At 37.9% G+C, this 22,069-nt stretch overlaps 1 protein-coding gene across 1 annotated transcript in view; it reads right to left on the minus strand.

Moving 5' to 3' along the window:
* The window catches only part of LOC136835309 (probable acyl-CoA dehydrogenase 6), a 59,571-nt gene that overhangs the window by 3,873 nt on the left and 33,629 nt on the right, over positions 1-22,069 (minus strand). Inside the window, exons 5-7 of the mRNA XM_067098630.1 lie at positions 19,905-20,044; positions 13,491-13,686; positions 10,386-10,513 (exon numbers count right to left, since the gene is read on the minus strand). Coding sequence (XP_066954731.1) covers positions 10,386-10,513; positions 13,491-13,686; positions 19,905-20,044 — 464 coding nt within the window. The remainder of the gene's footprint in view (positions 1-10,385; positions 10,514-13,490; positions 13,687-19,904; positions 20,045-22,069) is intronic.

Genomic DNA, 22,069 nt, shown 5'->3' on the forward strand with positions numbered 1-22,069 from the left:
TACATGGATACAACAAGCGTAACTCATACATGGTTACAACAAGCTACCTGAAGATCCTGTGGCTACCACTTCAAATTTTCCTTCGGGTCTCAAGGCCCTTGTGGGTCTCATGAGAGAGAAAGGCATTGTTGAGCATACCATCTTCCATTCATGATGACAGTGTCCTCAACTAAGTCAATTCTCTCAACTCTGGATGGGACAATTCTCTACAATCTGGCAGGCCATTTAAGATACACTCCCTCCTCCTCTTCCACAATGTAGAAGTTTTTATGCAACCCACAACGTCACAAGACGGGTAGATCCGGATTTTGTTCGTCTAGGCCCAGGTCTTTCTTTCTCAACACATCAAGGGTCAGCCTCAATGTAGTTGACAGTCTTCACCTCTCCAGGCAGTTTCCTGGCAAAATCTTTGGTTGACAACAGTAGGCAAGATTTCTTCGACTGCCATGGCTACTGACACTGAGGACTATGCCACCTTCCTAACAACCAATATGTGGGCCAACTGGTTATTGAAAAGAAGGGAAGCTGCCCTTCCTAAGATGTCAAGATTGGTTGGCCCTGATTCTACCTTAGCACTAAGAAACAGACCCATTCTACGATCTTTGTCACTTTTTCCTAAGGAACAGGTTGAGGCGGCAGTCAACAGAAGTGGAGTGGACAACAATTACCATCTGGTCCATCAAGCTGTGAATAAGTCTTCTGGCCCTTCAGTGCCAATGTAGCAAGACCTAGACCTCAGGCTGCCTCTTATTCTCCACCTAAGAGATCCCAAGCCACAACTGGGCCTCGTAGAGGTCGCCATCCTTCTCCTACCCCTGCCAAGAAAACAGTTCTGCAACATCCCTTTCACCCCTTCTTCCAAACCTGGGAGAGGAGGCAGAGGCAGGGCTAGAGGAGGAAAATGGTAGAGTGGTGAGGGGGGGTTGCCTGGCGAGCCATTGGGCAACTTGGCAGCAACATAGAGCCGAGACCTGGGTAGTAGATGTTCTGTGCGTGGGATATCTACTCCCCTTCGAGTTTCCTCCTCCTCTCACTTATTAGAACTTAAAAAGTACATAGTGATATTGTACTGTACATTATACTAGCTCAGAACATCATGATCCCTTAATCCCAGCCATATGTCAGGAGCCTTTAATATTTGACTAGATCTTACTACTGATGCGGTGTGAACACCGCCTCCCTCACTTCAATATCAGAGGAAATTCAGCACCTATTTCTTGTTGTAATGATAGCTCTTGATTTTCAGCAATAGCAGTAGGATTTTCAGCAGTTGTTACATTACGAGTGTCAGCAGTAACAGAGGACACACAAGGTCTTCAGGACATGGAGCCAAATCACGAACTGAGACTGCTGATTCACGTCCATCACGATCCCTAATATTAGCACGTGTGGAATTAGCATCCATGAGTTCGACTTCATCCACCAATGGTTCATTCTCATTGTCCCGAACAAATCTCCCCAATAAGACAGGTCCTGGAGACATATGCCATGGGGGTAGAGAACTTCCGAAAGATGAGCGACGACCTAGGAATGCTACATGTGGTGTAGCATTTGGAGATGTGGACAAAATAGATCTAATTGAGTGTAGTACATCAGCAAGGACTAATTCCCAATACTGAACTGGCAGATTACAAGACTTACGGGCTAACTGAAAATAAATGTAAATGATGTATCAATAAAATATAAAATTACAGCTGTTTCTTATAGTTAACACTTGCCTGAATTTTTACAGATATGTTTTTAGCAACTGGCATCTGGATTAATACTGCCATGTTTTCAGCAACTAGCATCTTTACTAGAAAGTAAAGAGCAACATTGTAAAGTCACAAGTACATATTATACAAAAAACTGACTCTAGGTCACATGACAAAGGTGAAACAATTAAGCATCACAAATAGTTGCTTGCAAGCAGAAGTTTAGGCACAAAGATCTGAAGCAAAACTGACATATGGGTAATTTGGTAAAGTAAATAAATATGAGTAACCAGGTGTTATCATCAAGATAAACCATAAACCACTATTAAGCCTTTTCATTCTTAACCAACACTTTTATATTAAAAAACACGAAACAATGGCTTACATTTTCTTATGGCAATAACAGTGCTAACTTCCAACTCAATACAGGTTTTAATTAATTCAAAAATAAAAATACGTGTATCTAATTCATCTACAGAGACAGTTGCATGGAGACATTACTGTGAAGAATATGCACTTCTTTAAACAAAAATTATGTTTGTGGTACAAACCTAATATTTTACAATTGTCTAACCCTTCAGTCAACAGCTCACAAACACACCTCCAAAAACAAGGCCACCTGAGCTCCAAAGTTGTTTTTTTTTTTCCAAAGAAGTCACTTCCTGTGCTACCTGACCCATCAACTGGAGACACAAAACCAGAGTATTGGTAATGGCATAAAACATTTTTTTGGTAATTTGTTTGGCCACAAACCCATTACTTTACTGTACCTGAGTGACTACTGATGAGAGGTAACCTAACATCCTCACTCAAGACTGGTTGTCTAGAAATTTTGGAGCCATTAACTTCTGGAATTAATGGACCTGAAAACCAGTTGTACCTCTAACAAGCTATGAGGACAGAACCTTGCTAGTAGGGAGTTTGTGCTTAACCTAATTCCACAAGTAACATGACAGTATCCTTCCAAGGTGTAGATGCCTATACCCCAGAATTACATGCTGAATGATATAGGACAAGCGCACTATTATGATATGATAAATCTGATAGATAGTAAGTATGACCAAGGTTTGTTACTAACTGGCCTGCAGCTACTACTCCAACAGAATATACATCTAGATTCTTATGTGAGACTCCTGTGGTAAAACCTGATAAAAGTTGAAGAGGATTTCTATGATGCAAAACAAATTATGGAAGACACAGCCATAATTCTTACATGCTAAGAAGTTACCTACAAACCTAAACTTGTGACTCCTGACCTAATGTTGGAAGCCTCTGCCTCAGAGTTGCATATATACACTTTTTTGATGAACTTTCATCCAAATGGCAATGATAATTCTGCAAACCTCTTATTTGCATTGATATACAAAAATAACCTTGTCACACTTTAAAGACTGGGTCCTCCAAAGACACCCTTGCATCTCTCGCAGAGCACAAGAGCGTCTTCTTTGTTCCTCAATTGCACAGGTAAAGCGGGAATGATAAATCTTGATGACTGTTGAGTCATAAGAGGAAATTGTGACTTGGCTATGAAACTATGAATATACTGTAGTCCAGTTCTATGACAAATTTTAGTGTGGGAGATGTCCTTAGAAAGGGAGTGAATAACGCCAATTCTTCTTCTTAAGGCTAAGGCTAATTAGAAAACAATGATGTTCTTGAAGGGTACTTTCTTCTAGTGGCTTAAAACTGTAAGACAACAGATGCTGGAGCACACATGACAGATCCTATGAAGGAGGTTTCAGAGCTCCAAGCAAGACTTCCCTCTCAAAACTCTGGTATATTTGTCTTAACTCTAGGGCATTACCCAAATCAATGCCCAAAGTCTCAGGATCTTGAGATATGGCCAGCCTATAAACTTGAATATCTGACACAGACACATCCTATTCTCTCATAAGTGCAAAGAAAATATGGTACTAATTAAATACAAGCATATTTTATTATTATTATTATTATTATTATTATTATTATTATTAACCCTTAAATGCCTACTGGAACGTATCATACGTCAGATTAAAATTGTCTGTTAGGTGCCAAGGGATTTTACGCGTGACGTCGACTACAAAAAATTTCAACCTTGGTCAACTTTGACTCGACCCAAAATGGTCTAAAAACGCAATTGTAAAACTCTTCTACATTCTAGTAATATTCAATCATGTACCTTCATTTTGCAAACAAATTGAAGTCTCTAGCACAATATTTCGATTTATGGTGAATTTTTGAAAAAATTTTTCTTACGCCCACGCCGTAACTCGGCGAAAAATTTCAGAAATTCTTTCGTCATTTTGTCGTAATTTTTGCACTGTTCTATATTAGCCGTTACATAAAGTTTTTATATGAAAATGTGCAAATTTTCATGTACAATACAACAGAAAATAACTCATGGTTGTATCTTTATCAGTTTTGAAATATTTTATATAAACCACAATAACTGCTAAAATTTCAACCTTGGTCAACTTTTGACTGACTCGAAATGGTCAAAACGCAATTGTAAAACTCTTACATTCTAGTAATATTCAATCATTTACCTTCATTTTGCAACCAATTGGAAGTCTCTAGCACAATATTTGATTTATGGTGAATTTTTGAAAAAAACTTTTCCTTACGTCCACGCAGAAATTCTTTTCGTCATTAGCGTTTGTCGTAATGTTTGCACCATTTTATATTAGTCGTTACATAAAGTTTTATATATGGAAATGTGCACAATTTCATGTAGAATACAACTGAAAATAACTCATGGTTGTAGCTTTTATCAGTTTTGAAATATTTTCATATAAATCACGATAACTGCCAAAATTTCAACCTTCGTCAACTTTAACTCGATTAAATGGTAAAAACGCAATTATAAGCTACAAAACTTTACATTCTAGTAATATTCAATCATGTACCTTCATTTTGCAACAAATTGGAAGTCTCTACCACAATATTTCGATTTATGGTGAATTTCAAAAAAACTTCCTTATGTTCGGCGCTGGCTGCAACTCGGCTTAACATCTCAGAAATTCTTTTTCACGTTGTCGTAATGTTTGCATCGTTTTATATTAGTCGTTACATAAACTTTTATATGAAAATGTGCGCAATTTCATGTAGAATACAACAGAAAATAGCTCATGGTTGTAGCTTTTATCAGTTTTGAAATATTTTCACATAAATCACGATAACTGCTAAAATTTCAACCTTCGATCAACTTTAACTCGACCAAACGGTAAAAACGCAATTGTAGCTAAAACTCTTATATTCTAGTAATATTCAATCGTTTACCTTCATTTTGCAATAAACTGGAAGTCTCTAGCACAATATTTCGATTTATGGTGAATTTTGAAAAAACATTTTCCTTACGCCTGCGCGTAACTCGGCCCGAACATCTCAGAAATTCTTTCGTCACGTTGTCGTAATATTTGTACAGCTTTATATTAGTCGTTACATAAAGTTTTATATATGAAAAATGTGTACAATTTCATGTACAATAAGCAACAGAAAATAACTCATGGTTGTAGCTTTTATCAGTTTTGAAATTTTTATAAATCACGATAAATAGAAAAATTCTAATTTTCGGTCAATTTTTAACTTTCTCGACCGAAATGGTCGAAAACTGCAATTGTAAGCTAAAACACTTACAGTCTAGTAATATTCAATCAATTAGCTTCATTTTTTCAACAAACGGGAAGTCTCTAGCACAATATTTTGATTTATGGTGAATTTTTTAAAAACATTTTTTTACGTCTATGCGTTACTTAATTCATGCATCATTTTTTGTGATAATATTTTCTCTGTGTTGCTTTGATCGTTTTACAATTTGTTATATACCAAAATCATCGCAATTTAGTGTACAATACAAAGAAAAACAAAATAACCCATTAGCTTTAACCGTTTTGCTCACAGCGCGATTTGTATAAAATTATATATGAAAAATTTTTTTGCGCTGTCATATATTTCAATTATTTATATACGATAATGATATTTTTTCAATTTTGATGGTTGCATACTAAACTTCAGGCAATGACAAAAAAATGAGCCAAAATGAACTCTTAATCTTAAAAACTAAGTGTTGTAATTTTTGAAAAAACTTTTTCCGCTTCGGCGCTTAACTCACCGAACGCCACCGGCATACGGGAGACGTTTTTGTAAATAGAGGCTCGGCGTTTAAGGGTTAATCTATTTATATGGAAACAAGCCCAAAGGGGCCACTGACTTGAAATTCAACCTTCCAGAGAATATGATGTTCATTAGGAAGAAGTAGGAGAAGGTAAATGGAAATGCATAAAGAAGAGATCCCACTTAAAAAAAAAAATAATAATACATACACAAAAAGGTATTAAAATGCAAGGAGAGTATTAGGGTAGTAATGCATTGCATCTTCACTTAAACTTCTGAAGTTCCAATTGCATGACATCCTCTGGGAGGCTGTTCCACAGTCCAATGGTGTGAGGGATAAAAGGACCTCTGGAACTGAGAAGTTTGATGGCAAGGCACATTTACTTCATACTGGTGCTGCTGTTCAGCGAATCTGGTTGAGCAAATGCCCCTTTCACTGAAGTAATTACAAAATACTCCTCACTATGTCTCTTAATAAGACCACGTTTGATAACCTAAAAGTGTGAAGAATAAAGGCAGCGAGGTTTTGGTGGTATCTCCGGAAATGAATCTAGCAGAGTAATTTCATCCACTCTGGAAACTGTCTTAGACTGTCCACTTGCATCACCATCTTCCCCTGTAGACCTGTTTATCACAGATGCCTTCAGGGCTAGGTTGTCTGTTTACAGAACCAGTTTGTTTCAGGCCACAGTTCTCAAAGAGGTTAACATAAACCTTTTTGTGCTATGGGCAGTATTTTTAACACTGCAGGTGTTCTAAGGAAGGCATCTTAACACTGTAGTGGGCCTGATGTCAGACAGTCCATCACAATTGCCAACTTAAATATAGGAGAAGGTGCGAGATTTCTGTACATTTGGGCAAAGGAAATGAATATCAAGCAAAATTTCTCAATTTAACCCATTGAAAGCAGGGCCTTCATCCAGCAATTTGGAAGGCAATACAGGCAGTCCCCAGTTATTGGCGGCCTCAGTTATTGGTGATCCAGTCTTACGGCGCTTGTCTCTAGTGACAATGACAATTGCCCAAACTTACCTATCTCGCAGAGCATAGCAGTAATTGTGAAGCTTTTGTTGAACTGTGTGCCACAAAGACCCATGAGTAGGGTACCCCAAACCTCTCATATTACCTTGCAAATGACTGGATGAAGGCCCCATTTCAAGAACCTGCTCCTTCCAGCTCAGGAAGTCCACTCACTGCAATACTTTTCTCTCGATTAAATCTGGGAATTAGCTTGATATTCATTTCGTCCACCCAAAAGAGGATCTGAATGGTCGGATGACAAATTTATAGAGATCTCACACTTCCTTCATCCTTTAGGTAGGCAACTGTGATGAACTGTCTGACATCTAGCCCACTACTTTGTCAAGACACCTCACCTTCGAACACCTGCAGTGTTAAATACAGCCCTCAGCACATCAAGATTCATGTTATCCTGTTTGATCTCTTCCTCTTGAAAACAGCAGCCTGAAACAAACTCGCTATGTAAACAGACAACCTAACCCTCCTTGGGAGCATCTATGATAAACATAGGTATACAGGAGATGCTAAAGGTACTATCATTAAGTTTCGTAGAGCTTGCCATCACACTAAACCTAACTGGACATCCTGAGTGAATGGTACCATAAGGCTTCGACTTGCCAGCCAGACCTTAACCTGAATCAACTGCATCAAACTAACTTCTCCAATCAAGTAAGATGACCCAGTAAATTCTACCACTGTTTTGCTGGAGGAGACTGGATTAAAACTACTGCAGCACTTGCAATATGCAAACCCAGCACATATTTGGACAGTGAAAAACTGTCTCAATCTATGCCCAGATAAATAACCTATCTAGTCAAGACTAACTACAATTCACCCTAGTTGATGATTACACCCAGATACTGACACATGCCTAAAAGATACCTTAAGAGGAAGTGAAGTTAGCTGCCAATGTTACAACTATCAGCAAGTCATTGAGGAATCTCAATAGGCCCTCTGCTGAGACAAAATCAATACTGGGACCAATCCAAGTGTAAATACTTGTGAATCTGTGGCTTGCCTGAAACAAAAGTGCCATGAATGGGTATGACCTGCCCTGCCTATTGAGCTGAAAGAAATCCTGGAAGATCTGTTTATGAGTATGAGTCTTCCAAGTCTACTGATAAAAACTGCCCTCCCATGCAGAGCAAGGTCTACTGGTAAAAACTGCCCTCCCATACAGAGCAAGATCTACTGATAAAAACTGCCATCCCATACAGAGCAATAGACTCTAAGTGACAGTTTCCATGCAGAAGTGTGAAAACAGTAAAAATCAGTTTCAAAAGACAGAGGTCAATAACGGGCCTCAAACCTCACAAGTCCTTTGGAATTACAAACAGTTAGCTATCATTCTGGGTGTAGATGGCCTGATTTCAGTATTATAATGGTTTTTCCTAAGTGGGTTTCTAGAAGGGAGACATAATACTGTACTATTTTTAACCTCTACACCCAGGCAAGTGTCTTGATTGGAAAGGTGCTGTTGTGACAGTCTTATGGTATTACAGGTGGTATCCACCAAGGAAGGTGTAAATAAATGCAAGTCCATAATATATGACATTCTCAAACTTTCAAAATCTGAAGCTGTAAGTGCACTAGGATTAAAGTCCAATTTCTTTGGGATATTATTGGCTAAAGAATATCATCCAAATATTTAAATTGAGAACTCTACCCAAAGAGATCACTAGTCTCTGGCTTAGCCACATTGTCAGGAATCTCGGAAGTACTCTCCAACAACTTGTGACCCTCAAAATCAAACCATGCACGTTGACAGCAACAAACATTTCCCCCAGACACTTCTTACCAGAATCCATCTCCTCTAGCGTTAAAATACCTGCCAGATTCAGGAGGGTACTCCAGAGCTTACTGCATGTGTAGTTAAATTGGCCCATTTATAAAATTGCTCAGACTTCTGTATCAGGCACAGGAAAGACCTGTGCTGTTACCATGGGCTTATTGACATCCTGGTTTGGTGCTATGACCAGCACTTTAGCCTGTACCTCTTCTAAGATAACTTCCACCATTAATACTATTGGCAGCTAAAAATCTAAGGACGATTCCTTTGCCCTGACTAATATTTTTGGTTCTGCTGCTCCTTGAGTTGTTTGAGATTTTTGTTGTCTCTCTAGCCCTGTAGCTTCACATATACAGTATTTAGTTATGAATTTAACTGTAAGATGCTGTACCCTGGTTGGTAATTGAGCCACCCTTTTCAACTGTGAGAACATGATATCCTCATTGAAGAGCTGCACAGAATTTGACAGTAAAATCTCATCCAAAACTCCTTACAAAATTCTGCAGTATAGAGAGGAGGAAGGTATTTCTCTCTTATGAGTTTGAGAAATGTTAAAAGGTCTCAGTCAGTCTTACATCTTACTAATCAGGAGTCTTTCTGCAAGTAAGTTTCCAATATGTGTGTTGGAAACACTGAAGGACTGTGGCCCATAACTGCAAAATATCTGCTCTTCAATTTCTATTTGAAATTGAAGAGACAAATGTTTTCTGTCAATGGTAAATAAAAAAAAAGTAGCAGCAGAGATCTTTATACCGTGTGGGGAAACTGACTATACCCACTGTCTGAATGAGTCTTAACTATCAGAATGTAAACCTGTAGTCAAATCTGCAATACTAAGGGGCATTTTTGGAGCATTAAGTTCACATACCCACTTAGAAACAACCCCTTTTCCCAACTCTGATAATAGGGACAATCCATACTTGCCAGCAAAGTCACACTTATGATCACAGCTTGGTGCATAATTTTAAGATTTTTAAAAAGTTCCAGTCCATTTACCATTTCTAACATACTAGGTGATTTTGCCAGGTCATGCATATGACAGTGATGGCTTTCAGGTGTAAGTGGCAGAGACACACACTCAGCCTATGGATGCGATAGTCGAGCCATGAGTTTCAAATAAACCTGCCATGATAGCTGATTCAGCAGTCACATGTGCTGCTCAAAGCATCCCCATTGAGACTGAGAAGTGTTATGTACACTGCTACTAGACCACTTGAATGTTTCCTGAAAATAGCCTGTTTTTTCCTGAAAAAACCAAGCACTCCACTTAGTAAAAGTAGCTCCTCAGCTAGATGGTAGTGTTCTATCTAGAGTTTCAAAACCACTAAAATCAGTGGAGTCACTTGTCACAGGCCTATGATGAGGGAAACTTGACATGTTAGCTAAAGGTAAACCCTATTTCAATAATTCAAATCTTTATACAATTCAAGTCTTTTTAAACTGGAGTCCCAATTTGATTTGTTAGAGTTTGAAAGTTTGCCAGTGCCTTGGTAGGATGTTGTTCCTGTTTATTAGAAGAGGTTTAACACTGCATGAGCACTTTCTCTCTCAAGGCTGAAGAACCTGAAATGGTGCATTAACAAAAAGAGACAGATTTTACAAAAGATGCACAGGAAGTGACCATTTTCTATTTCTATAATGGAGCTTTGGAGTCCATATTTACTTACCTGACCATGTGGAAGCATCCTTTTACTTGGGAGCATGTCTGGGAGTTGCTGACTGCAGTATTAGCTACTGTAATGTAATGGGGGCAAAACAAATCTACACTTTGAAAAGAAATACAACCCTACCTCATTTGTGAATCCCATGCCTCCCCAAAACTGCAAACATGAATCAGTAACTTCACGTGCAAGTCGACCACTCTTCAACTTGCACATAGAAGCAAGCTTTGTAACATCATCTCCTGACACATATAGATCTGAAAACATTGAAACAATATAAATCTCTGTTGTACTGTAAATAAAGAACTTGGATAAGTAAATATTAAAATTTTTTTAAACTCCTGTTTGGCATAAAACCCTGGCTGTGGTAATAATATTTTTTATAATAATAATGAAGTACTTTAACATGTATTCCCTACAAGATTTGTTGACTAAGTCTTAAAAGATGTCTCAATGATCTCAAATCCTTTACTTGAAAACTGGAGTAAAGGAAGTTGTTCTTTATCTCATCCTCAAAATAAGTTCGTCTGGTATTCAAAAATGCCTGAAAATGGACACTTAAAACTGCACTTGTGGTGTACACCTCTCCCAAAAGTAGCTGGACAAGTACAAGACTTGTTCATCATATCTTATAGGTCAAAATTTTTCTGTCTATACAAAGGTTCCCTGGACTTACAGCTGGCATAAACGACCTTCCAAGCAACTCCAGTTTAAAATTACAGTCAATCGACTTGAATTACAAGAGTTATGGTTATCCTTATCACCATGACACTGCTACACTTCAGTATCAGCAGATTTCTACAGCAATCTACTCTCTGAAAGTTGCCTCTACTAATCACAAGTTTCAGTACAATACTGTAATATCCTTTCATAAAACGTGGAAAAGGCATAAACATACCAAACATGAAACAAAAAATGCTCTAGTGAAGTCAAACACCTCCCTACACCTCTTCACCCATCCCATACTGCATTTCCACCCACCTCCCAGCCAGAAAAACTCCTTCCCCAACAAATATTTATGGAGATGTGTTTGACTAATACAGTAACTTTTATTTAAAACGAATTTACCTGTAAGCATTGTCAAATCAGCAGCATGTCACAAACAGCCATCCACCTAGTGCCAGCAGAGGGAACCCAACCCATGGTTGCCAGATGTACAATAATTATTGTACAAATATGATAATTGACCTGTATGATGTATGAGACCATTTGTACCATGACACTGTAAGTTACAAACTTGCAAAATAATCAATTGGAAATGTACCATAATTTAAACATTTTTGTCAATATGAATAATGTAAATACATAAACTATTTTCTCTCTCTCTCTCTCTCATAATTGTTTATGAAGTGAAGTGCAAACTAAGTCTCATATAGTGAATATAAGTGTTCAGTTGACGCAAGAATTGCATCTGAGCACTGGAAATTATGTAGCCTATTACTCCATAACATTTTAATCAGAATTTAAATACAGTACAGTCAAGTGAAAACTGGTGTTTTTATTATTGTTTCTGTTATCTTCTAATGTATTAATACTATTTCTTTACATGTTATAACAACGTAATATTTCTTAAAAGTTACAATACCATAACCATCAGAATAGGCAAGCTTTCTCAAGTGTCCAGGATAGGAAGTCCCCTTATTAATAACGTTTATGGGAAAATTATGTTTGAATAACACGACCCTGCATTAGTTGAGAGGTAACTGTACTTGAAACATAGCAAGAATAGCTGACAGACCTGATGAATCCAAGCAATAGGTCAAGAACTAGAAACAAGCACTTGATCTATGGCTCTAGATGAAGACAGTCAAGTGCCACGTTGAAACCCTGGCAGTAAATCATAAGGACTGTGTTTCATGATCATTAGGATATTTAGTCAAGATTAGCTCTTACCTATTTTGTAATGTGTAGCAGCAAGTGACCTTGGGCAACCTATGCCTGGTAGATGCCATAGTGAAAACAAATAAAGATGAAGGAGATGAGGATGTGGACTTACCAGAATGTAACACCCCAACTGACAGATAAAACCTGTCCTGCTGCTACTACTTAGTCTTGAATAAGAATCCCACCACTTATGAATTGCATTCCTAAATTTGTGAATGTGACTTGGCATCTATAAGTGTTAGCCATTAAAACTGCGCTGATCTCTAGATGTTTTTGGAAAAGACAGGTGTAGTAAAAATGTAGGAGTTCTGATCTACTGGACAAGCAACTTCATCACCTGTTAAAATGTCATACACTTCACCAAGGCCAAAAGGAGATTGTGTTCCTTGTACCTTCTTCCTATTGCACCTTGTGGAGATAAACATCAGATATGCCTTCCTTGACATCCTTGGTTCTTTGAAGATCAGCACATATTGCCAAATTGTGTAAAGAAGAAGATCCTCTCTATTTCCGGCATGAGAACAAAGGCTAAATGCCGAAGAACACCACAAAATGGTCCTGGCTATTGGAGTTTGAGTCTGCTACAAAGTCAGCTACAAAAGACAAGCCTAAAAAATCCCAATTCTTGAAATGGGTTAATCACTGGAGACAGCATGAGTTTACTGACCTATTTCCAGGTCAGGTCTGGATGAGAAGCTTAATTCAGAGGTTCACAAGGCTTTTCAGTACAAAAGAAAGATTCCTTAGTTATTAATCAACTCTGGAAAGACCTCCTTATCAAAGTGTTGGATTAAATCTATTAATTCCATTGAAGAACCAACATTGGATCCACACAGTTTAAAGATATGAGACAGAGCGACCTATGTACTTTGATGGCAGAGACTGGGTTCAAAAGATAACATAGTGGTATAAAATTAATGAATTTTCTTCTAATACTCCTTTGACCATTTTCCAAAATCCCTTCCTCAAGTAGAGTAAACTATTTGTCCTATAACAGAGATCCTAACAGCAAACCTTATACTTTAAACAGAACTTAACAAAACTGGGAGAATAATTACAGCTCCATTATCAAATACTGTAAATACACTGTTCAGCAGTACCAAGGAATGATACATCCTTCAATGAATAACTAAATTGTTAGTATTAACTTACTAATACTTTACAGTACTCTACACACTTATTCAAGAATTACATAAGAATTTTTCATTACTGAGCTTAGGCATCTATTAATTACTATTTGAAGAATGTACTCCAAGAATCTGGTATATCTGCATTACGTATCACTGCACTGTCACACTGTGCACTCAACAGAAACTTAAATAAATTCACATACAGTATATCAAGTCTTACCTGTTGCCCGGTATATAAGAGATCTAAGACATTCAACTTCAGTCATCAATTCAGCGAGTCTAAAGTGTATATACTGGTTATTGAGTATAGGTTGTCCAAAAGCTTTCCTCTCTTTTGTGTAATCTATTGTGCTTTGGACCGCCATTTCCACTGGAGCAAGAACTAGCGCTGCTGCTGCTAGCCTTTCCTCTTGAAACTATGGGAAAAATTATATAATGTGTCAGTTTATGTAAATTAGACTAACATAAACACAGAAAATACATATTCTGAATGATATAAAAATACAATGCAAAAGTAAAACCATCTTTCAACTTTCTTCAATTTAACACTCATATTTCCTCACTTCACAAAATTGTAGTTTTTATCAAATGAAACTTTTCATGCAAACCCATCAATTGTAACTAGCATTAATTTGCAGTTTTGAATTCTTTTAACATGTAATGTCTGAAGTCTTGAAGAATAGAGAAAAACAGACAGAAAATTTACCACTAAGTAACTATATACATATGCTTTAATCTGACCCAACAACAGGAACATCCGACCTCATTCTTCAAATAAATCTATAAAAAAGCACAATGGAAGGAGGGCAAGACATCGAGAATGATGGATTCATATAAAAAAATTTTGCTCTCTCTAATAAAAACATCAACTGTTTTGCAACAAACCCAATCAATCATTATTAGCCTATCCATACTTACATGGAAAGTGAGACAGTATGATCCCCAGCTATAGCAAAGTTCTGCACGCAGGGTCTACTGGAGCACTCTGGGACATATTTGAATAAGCAAAGTCTGTAGCTATTTCACTTTCAAAGTCTCATCTTCAGAGCTACTCATTCTTGAAGTCTTAGCTTCTTCAGAAGAAATGGAAAGTTCTTGGCAAAGAAAAAGGTGCTTTGTATGAGGAGAAAATAAAGCTGGGCTGACAAATAGGGTAGTGGTGCAATCTTGCCTACCGGTTATCTGAGCCTTGGTGACCTGCTAACGGGATAGTGAACTTCATAGAAATACTGTGAAAAAAAACAACCTTTCAACCAGCTTGTTAGCAGCCTTGGCTCCAAAAAGGTTCCCTAGGGGCTGGACTGTCCTACAAGGAACCCCTTCACAGAGTGCTGGAGGAGACATGTCAGATCCATAGACAAAGTATCTTCCATTATGCAGTGTTTCAAAAACTTGAGATAGAGTTGCTCTCCATTCCTTTATGGAATATACTTACAGCTTAAAATCACATCTGCTAAATGGCCAACTAGTGGTGTTAAGATCTTCGTGGATAGAAATAAGCCAACTTCCTCCAATTGGGTTGACAGCTGAAGTACTAGTCTCAGTTGTAGGAACAGACCCAGTCTTCCCACAGTCCTGCTGCTGTGTCACACAGAATCAGTCAATCATCCAGGCACCTCCACAGCCTTATGCCAGGCCATTCCATTCAGACTGCTGTTTAAGCTAAATTCAAATTGAGGTCTTATGGAGTGATCACCAGGCCAAAGCACAGTGAATTGGACAGGAAAATCTTCCTTCTCCAATGAAGCAACTGTATTTCCTTAGTGATGGATATATGAGGATATGGAAATAAACATCCCAGATATGAACATACCACAGAGCAGCCCTTACGAGGGAAAAAGGCTGTGGAAGGTACTTGTTCAGCATGCTGATGTCACTGATCAAGCTGGAAGCTCTGTCAGAGATTGATATTGGTTATGTAAAGATGATCTTATTACAAATGCTGTTTTACTTACTGTATCCTTAGAAATTCAAAATACTGCATATACTCTCGTTGTACAGGATATCAAATTCCTCTGCATATTGGTGGCAAATGTCGATGAGTTGCTGGAGACCTTGCATCATCATCATCATCATCCAGGTGCCATATCCCCAAGGACGTCGGCAATCATGGCTCGCCACTCCTCTCTATTTCCGGCTCTCTGCAGCAACTGAGCTGCAGACATTCTTCCTCCAGTCATTCTCACCAATCCATCCATATATTTTTGTCTAGGTCTTCCTCTCGGCCGACTTCCATTGATTTTACCAGTGAGAGAGAGATGTTCTAGTTCTTGTCTTCTCACTATGTGACCTTGCACTAATGGAGAAATCAGAACCATATCATCGGCGTAACAGAGGTTGTTTATTGTTGTTTCTTTGATAGTGCATCCGATTGGGAGTGAGTTCAGTACAAAAATTAGGCTAAATATAAAACATTGTTTTAAGGTTTGTGTATTAAAATAAGATTTTCATCAAGTTTAATTACACAATGTTATGTACATGACTGTGCTTTTGTTATGGAACATCAATGTGTGAACACAGCCTACAGACTAACCTGTGAGTATATACACATATATATATAATTTTAAATACACTATGCTCTCTCTCTTCTTCTTCTTCTTTTCTTTCTTTCTTTCTTCTTCTTTCTCTCTCTCTCTCTCTCTCTCTCTCTGGTACAATATTTTTAATGACATTTATCTATTTGACTGACATTTACTTACTGCAGTACAGTATTGTAATTAATACAGTAATGTATTGCTATATACTATACATATATTTTTCAGTATGCACATACACACACACGCATCATGTTAAGGTAAACTAAGCACTTAGTGCGTATTTGTTCAGCTCTCTCTCTCTTAAAATCTTTTTCCTATAAGGAATAAGCAACAGACAGAGGTGAAAAAGCAAACAAACACTGGATTCTTAATGAAAAAGATTTTTAAGAGAGAGAGAGAGAGAGAGAGAGAGAGAGAGAGAGAGAGAGAGAGAGAGAGAGAGAGAGAGAGAGAGAGAGAGAGAGAGAGAGAGAGAGAGGGGGGGCAAATGCAGTGTTATTGCATATAGTTTCCAGATGCTTGTCAACTCTCAAATGCATTAGTGTGAGCATCCATCATCTGCTGTATTGATGTATGGATTTAAGAACACTTCAAACTACCTTCAGAGGTGGGAGAGCACAGCATAATGTTCAGTTTAAGATGCTAAGAATTATTTAATAACAAAAATGTTTACTGTTGATTGAATGGCATAATGACAATTCAATATACAATTATGATATTTTGGAAGATATCTCTCATGCTACCGCCAAATTCAACTACAGTAACAAGCAACTCTTTGGTCACAAAGGTCCCAGTTATTATTGTAACAGTAACAGCAGTAGAAATATTTATGATAAAATTTCAGTTAATAACAATAATATTAGAGTACAGGTCGACCATCACTAATCCAGCAATTGTTAATCCGGTTCCATCACTACTCCAGTTCTCATTTCAAATTTCCCAGGCCACTGCACCAACCTGCCGCTACTGTTTGTTGGCTCTACTTCCGTGTGTACGTACGTACCCTACACACACAAGATTGCGTTTAACTTTTGGGTTGTAAAAATATAAAAATGCAGTAAAAATATAAATGAGAATAGCTTAAAACATAAATAAGAAAATCATAAGTGTAGCATCACAAAAAAAAAAAACCGTACAAGTTGTCTGACACCAGCAAATCAGTTTGTGCATTCGCACGTACCCTATGCACACACTTGCGTTCATCATTTGACTTGTAAAAATAAAAAATAAGAAAATACAATAAAAATATATAATGTATGAGAATGGCATAAAATATAAACAAGAAAATAAGTGTACCAACACGAAACAAAACAAGCTGTAGCAAGTTCTCCTGATGCCAGTGAATGAGTTTGTGCATTTGTACGTACCCTACACACGATTGCATTTATCTTTTGTGTTGTAAAAATAAAAAATGAGAAAATACAGGAAAAATATAAGAGAATACCGTAAAATATAAATAAGAAAATCATAAGCGTAATGAAACAAAACAAAAATAAGCTGTAGCAAGCTCTCCAATGCCAGTGAATTACTCTGTGCATTGGTAAGTACCCTACACACGATTGCATTTATTTATTGGGTTGTAAAAACTAAAAAAGCGACATACAATAAAAATATAAATGATAACGGCATAAAATATGAACAAAAAAAATCGTAAGCATAACAATACAAACCAAAACAAGCTGTAGGAAGTTCTCCGACGCCAACGAATGAGTTTGTACACACCCTACACACATGATTGAGTTTACCTATTGGGTTGCAAACAAAAAAAAAAAAAAAAAAAAACAGTAAAAGTATATATAAGAACAGAATAAAATATGAATAAAAAATCATAACCATAACAACACAAACCAAAACAAGTTGGTGCAAGTTCTCTGGCATTAGACAGATAAGGGTGGATTACTCCATACATGAAAGCAAAGGTCTGTATACGTGATGGAACAAATTACAGTAGAAGCATAACAACACAAACCAAAACAAGCTGCAGGAAGTTCTCCAATGCCAGCGAATGAGTTGTGTGTTCTTATGTACCCTACATACATAATTGCGATTATCTTTTGGGTCGTAAAAATAAAAAATGAGAAAATACAGTAAAAACACAGATGAAAATAGCATAAAATATATATAAAAAAAATTCCTTAACCTCATGACATGTAAATGTGATTAGTTGTAAATCCCAGCTCTTCACTTTGAAAATGGCAGTGATGAACTTTTTTGTGTAAGTCAACAGAATTACCTGTACCATATATCAGATCCACAATAATATTCAGTGGTGAATTATTGTTGATTTTATAAAAAAGTTACAAAAGCTTTCGAACCTTGTCCTGGGTTCATCTTCAGTCTAACTAAAAATTATTGACACAACAAATAAATATGTTAGCTCCAGTTTTAAGTATGAAACCAGTGGACGACCTCGACGATGTGTTTTTCCAATGGATGAGGTGACAAGCAGGATGATCAACTATCCAACTAGGTGATTGCTTCTCCTCTTCTTAAATTTCACGTGGTTATCCTTCTTGATCTCCTCACCTGTTGTTGCTGTTCTGCATGTAATTCATTGTTAGCGGTGACATCCTCAGAATCCCGGCTGTTATAAGGTGTCTGCAGGGTGATGTCAGAGACAACAACAGCATCAGACGAAGGAAAGACGGAGCCCATCCTAACATTAAAACTTTTAATAAATGTTTTGATTACATGGAAGTTAACAAGCTGGTCCTCATTAACGAACGACTTGTTTCCCTTACATGATTCTCCTATATTTATGGCGGCACCCTCAACTAATATTCTTATGTTTACGTTTTTACTTTTGTGAATGATGTTGGCTCTATTCCAGTCTGGTCTATGATCATTATTGAATGCGTGGGTAACTATTACACTATTTTGAGAATGTAATGAGAAAGCCCGCGTATGTTCCCCTAAACGTGTTTCTAACCCTCTACCGCTTTCTCCTTCGTCTGGTGTTGCCGTTATCTCTGACATCACCCCGCAGACACCTTATAACAGCCGGGATTCCGAGGGTCACTGCTAACAATGAATTACATTCAGAACAACAATTACAGGTGAGGAGATCAAGAAGGATAGCCACACAAAATATAAAGAGAAGCAATCACCTAGCTGGATAGTTGACTGTCCTGCTTGTCGCCTCGTCCGTTGGAAAAACACATCATCGAGATCGTCCACTGGTTCCATACTTAAAACTGGAGCTAACATATTTACTTATTGTGTCAATAATTTTAGTTAGACTGAAGATGAACCCAGGACAGGGTTCGAAAGCTTTTGTAACTTTTTTATAAAATCAACAATAATTCACCACTGAATATTATTGTGGACCTGATATACAGCATATCCCGTTCTCAATCTAGAGGAGAAAGGCCTAATTACCTGTACCATTTATCTTGCCTGTGCTGAAATAAATTGGATTTGATTTTTATTTGTTTTTTTTTTTCTTCTTAACCAGCTTGTATTGATTTACAGGGTATGTTAAAGGTAGGATGAGGTGGTTAACTGTTGGGTTAGGTGTTTTCTAACCTAACCAGTCTGTAGTCTGGCACCCTGCAGGTCCCAATGATACTGGATTAGTGATAGTCTAAACCATAACTATCATGCAATTATGTCTACACCAAAAAGGTTTAACATCCTTGTCCAGATATAGAAAAAAATCTATCAACACTGCACCATAAGATCTGATATATAGCATTACTGTCATCATTTCTATATTTATAGGAAGCCATTCAAACAATACCTTGCTTTCTAGAAGCATTATATCAATTTTTTAATACTGAACAAACTACCTGATTAACTATAATGGTGTTAAAAGGCTAACGTCACGAGGTTAGAAAACAGCAAAATTATGGTTTACCAATCAAGCCACAGGAATGACTGCTAATTATGCAACAGGCAAACGAATGGCTTACTAGCAGGGCATGAGGCAGTTGATCCCCTCTCTAAGGATTATATTCTATGATTTTCCACTATAATTTCTGGTCAATTTTGAATGGTCTCTTCAACATTTTACAAAAGACTCATGTAAATTATTAGATTTTGCATCTGAGTAGAAACAAAAGACTAACAACAATCCTGAAATAAATAGTCTCTAATACCTGCAACATCTGGTAAGTAAATCCCATGCCTTCTTCTCCAATTATGTTCTTGGCTGGCACCCTTACATCTTCAAAAAAGAGTTGTGCTGTGTCTGAACACCTCATTCCCATTTTGTCAATTCTCTTTGCTAAATGAATTCCTGAAAAAATTTTGAAATTGCTTAATGAATACCTGAAAACATCTAAAATGATATTTTCATAATAAAATAAATTTTTGAACATACTTACTGGTAGTTATATATATAGCTTAAGTCCCTGACGCGGCAGAATTTCAAACTCATGCAATCGCCGATGGGTAGTCAGGTGTACCACTAGTGCGCCTCTACCCAGGTACCTTGAACCATTCCAACTGTTCCTCAGATCTTCCATGCCCCTAGTCTCTAGGGGAGGAGGGTGGGAATTTAATCATAGTAACAATAGGTAAGTATGTTCAAAATTTATTTTATTATGAAAATATCATTTTTAAACATCTGACTTACCTGGTAGTTATATATATAGCTGATTGACACCTTTGGTGGAGGGTCAGAGACAGCCAACATCTTTGGAATTTTGCTTAAGGGTTAATAAACCAACTTGGTTCTTACCTGGTTTAAGGAAGCTGACTTCAATGAACTCCCCCTCATTATGTCTGCTTTCCTTAAGAGGTCCAGCGATCCACCTCAGGGGGCTGAAGACCTCTAGGAGCTGCCAACCGGTATACCAACCTCTATGTGACAGACAACCTATAATACCTTTGTTCCGGGCGCTGCTGCCAAGGAACAAACTGATTACCTGACTAAAATCAATGATTGCGGAAGATTGCGTCCATCTCCACAAACAACCATAAGATTACAACTATTCCAAGGCAAGAATCAAGGGTATCAACAGGGATTGCAGGGGTAGTCCTCCTCCCACTACTGAGTTAGCTACAAACGGTCCCAGTGTATAGCAGTCGTCATAAAGCGTTTGTACTTGCTTCAAGTAGTGAGGCAAACACTGACTTGCTTCAGAAGGTAGAGTCCATGATACTTTGTAGGGACCTATTCTGTCAAAGGCTACAGAGGTTGCAACCGCTCTGACTCATGGGTTTTAACCTTTGTAGCCTAAGGTCCGCTTCATTACATTCTGAATGCGCTTCCCTTATCAACTGTCTAATGAAAAAGGATAACGCATTTTTTGACATTGGTAGAGAGGGCTTAACTGAACACCAAAGCGCTCTGACCTGCCTCGTAAATTCTTCGTCCTTTGCAGGTACGCTCTCAGAGCTCTTACCGACAGAGGACTCTCTCTAACTCCTCACCTGCGATCTCTGCCAGATTCATAACTCAAGGACTTGGGCCATGGTTAGAAGGCCGTTCATTCTTAGCTAAAAACCCCAATTGTAGAGAGCAGATAGCTTTTGCTGCCCTAAAACCGACGGTTTTATTGAAGGCATGTACTTCACTGACTCTTTTTAGCTGTCGCCAAGCAAAACCAAAAATAGAGTCTTCATTGTGAGATCTTTAAATGAAATCTCTTGCAAAGGTTCGAACCTATCGGACATGAGGAGCTTTAGGACCACGTCTAGGTTCAACGCTGGTGAGATCTGACTTTTCTCTTTGGTAGTCTCGAATGATCTGATAAGGTCTTGAGATCCTTATTGGCAGACAAGTCCAAGTTTCTGTGTCTGAAGACCTGCCAACATGCTCCTGTATCCCTTAATAGTAGAGACTGAAAAGATTCGTCTCCTCTTAAGGTAAAGAAGAAAACCCGCTATCTGGGTCACAGAGGTACTGGGCGAGGACACGGAGTTGTTTTTACACCAACCTCTAAAAATATCCCACTTGGATTGGTATACCCTGATGGTAGATGACTCTAGTTTTGCGATCGCTCTAGCTGCCTCCCTTCGAAAATCCTCTAGCTCTTGAGTTTTTCGATAGTCTGAAGGCAGTTAGCTGTAGACCTTGGAGGTTTTGGTGATACCTTCCAAGTGGGGTTGTTTGAGTAGATCTGGCCTTAGGGGCAGACTTCTCGGCGTGTCCACCATCCATTCCCAGACCTCTGTGAACCATTCTCTTGTTGGCTGTGTTGGGACCACTAGAGTCATCCTGGCGCCTCGTGGGACACGAAATTCTGAATGACTCTGTTTATGATCTTGAAGGGGGAAAGGCGTAAACGCCCAGGTTGGACCAATTTAAAGGAACGCA

This window comes from Macrobrachium rosenbergii, chromosome 55 (assembly GCF_040412425.1).
Source record: "Macrobrachium rosenbergii isolate ZJJX-2024 chromosome 55, ASM4041242v1, whole genome shotgun sequence".
NCBI lineage: Eukaryota > Metazoa > Arthropoda > Malacostraca > Decapoda > Palaemonidae > Macrobrachium > Macrobrachium rosenbergii.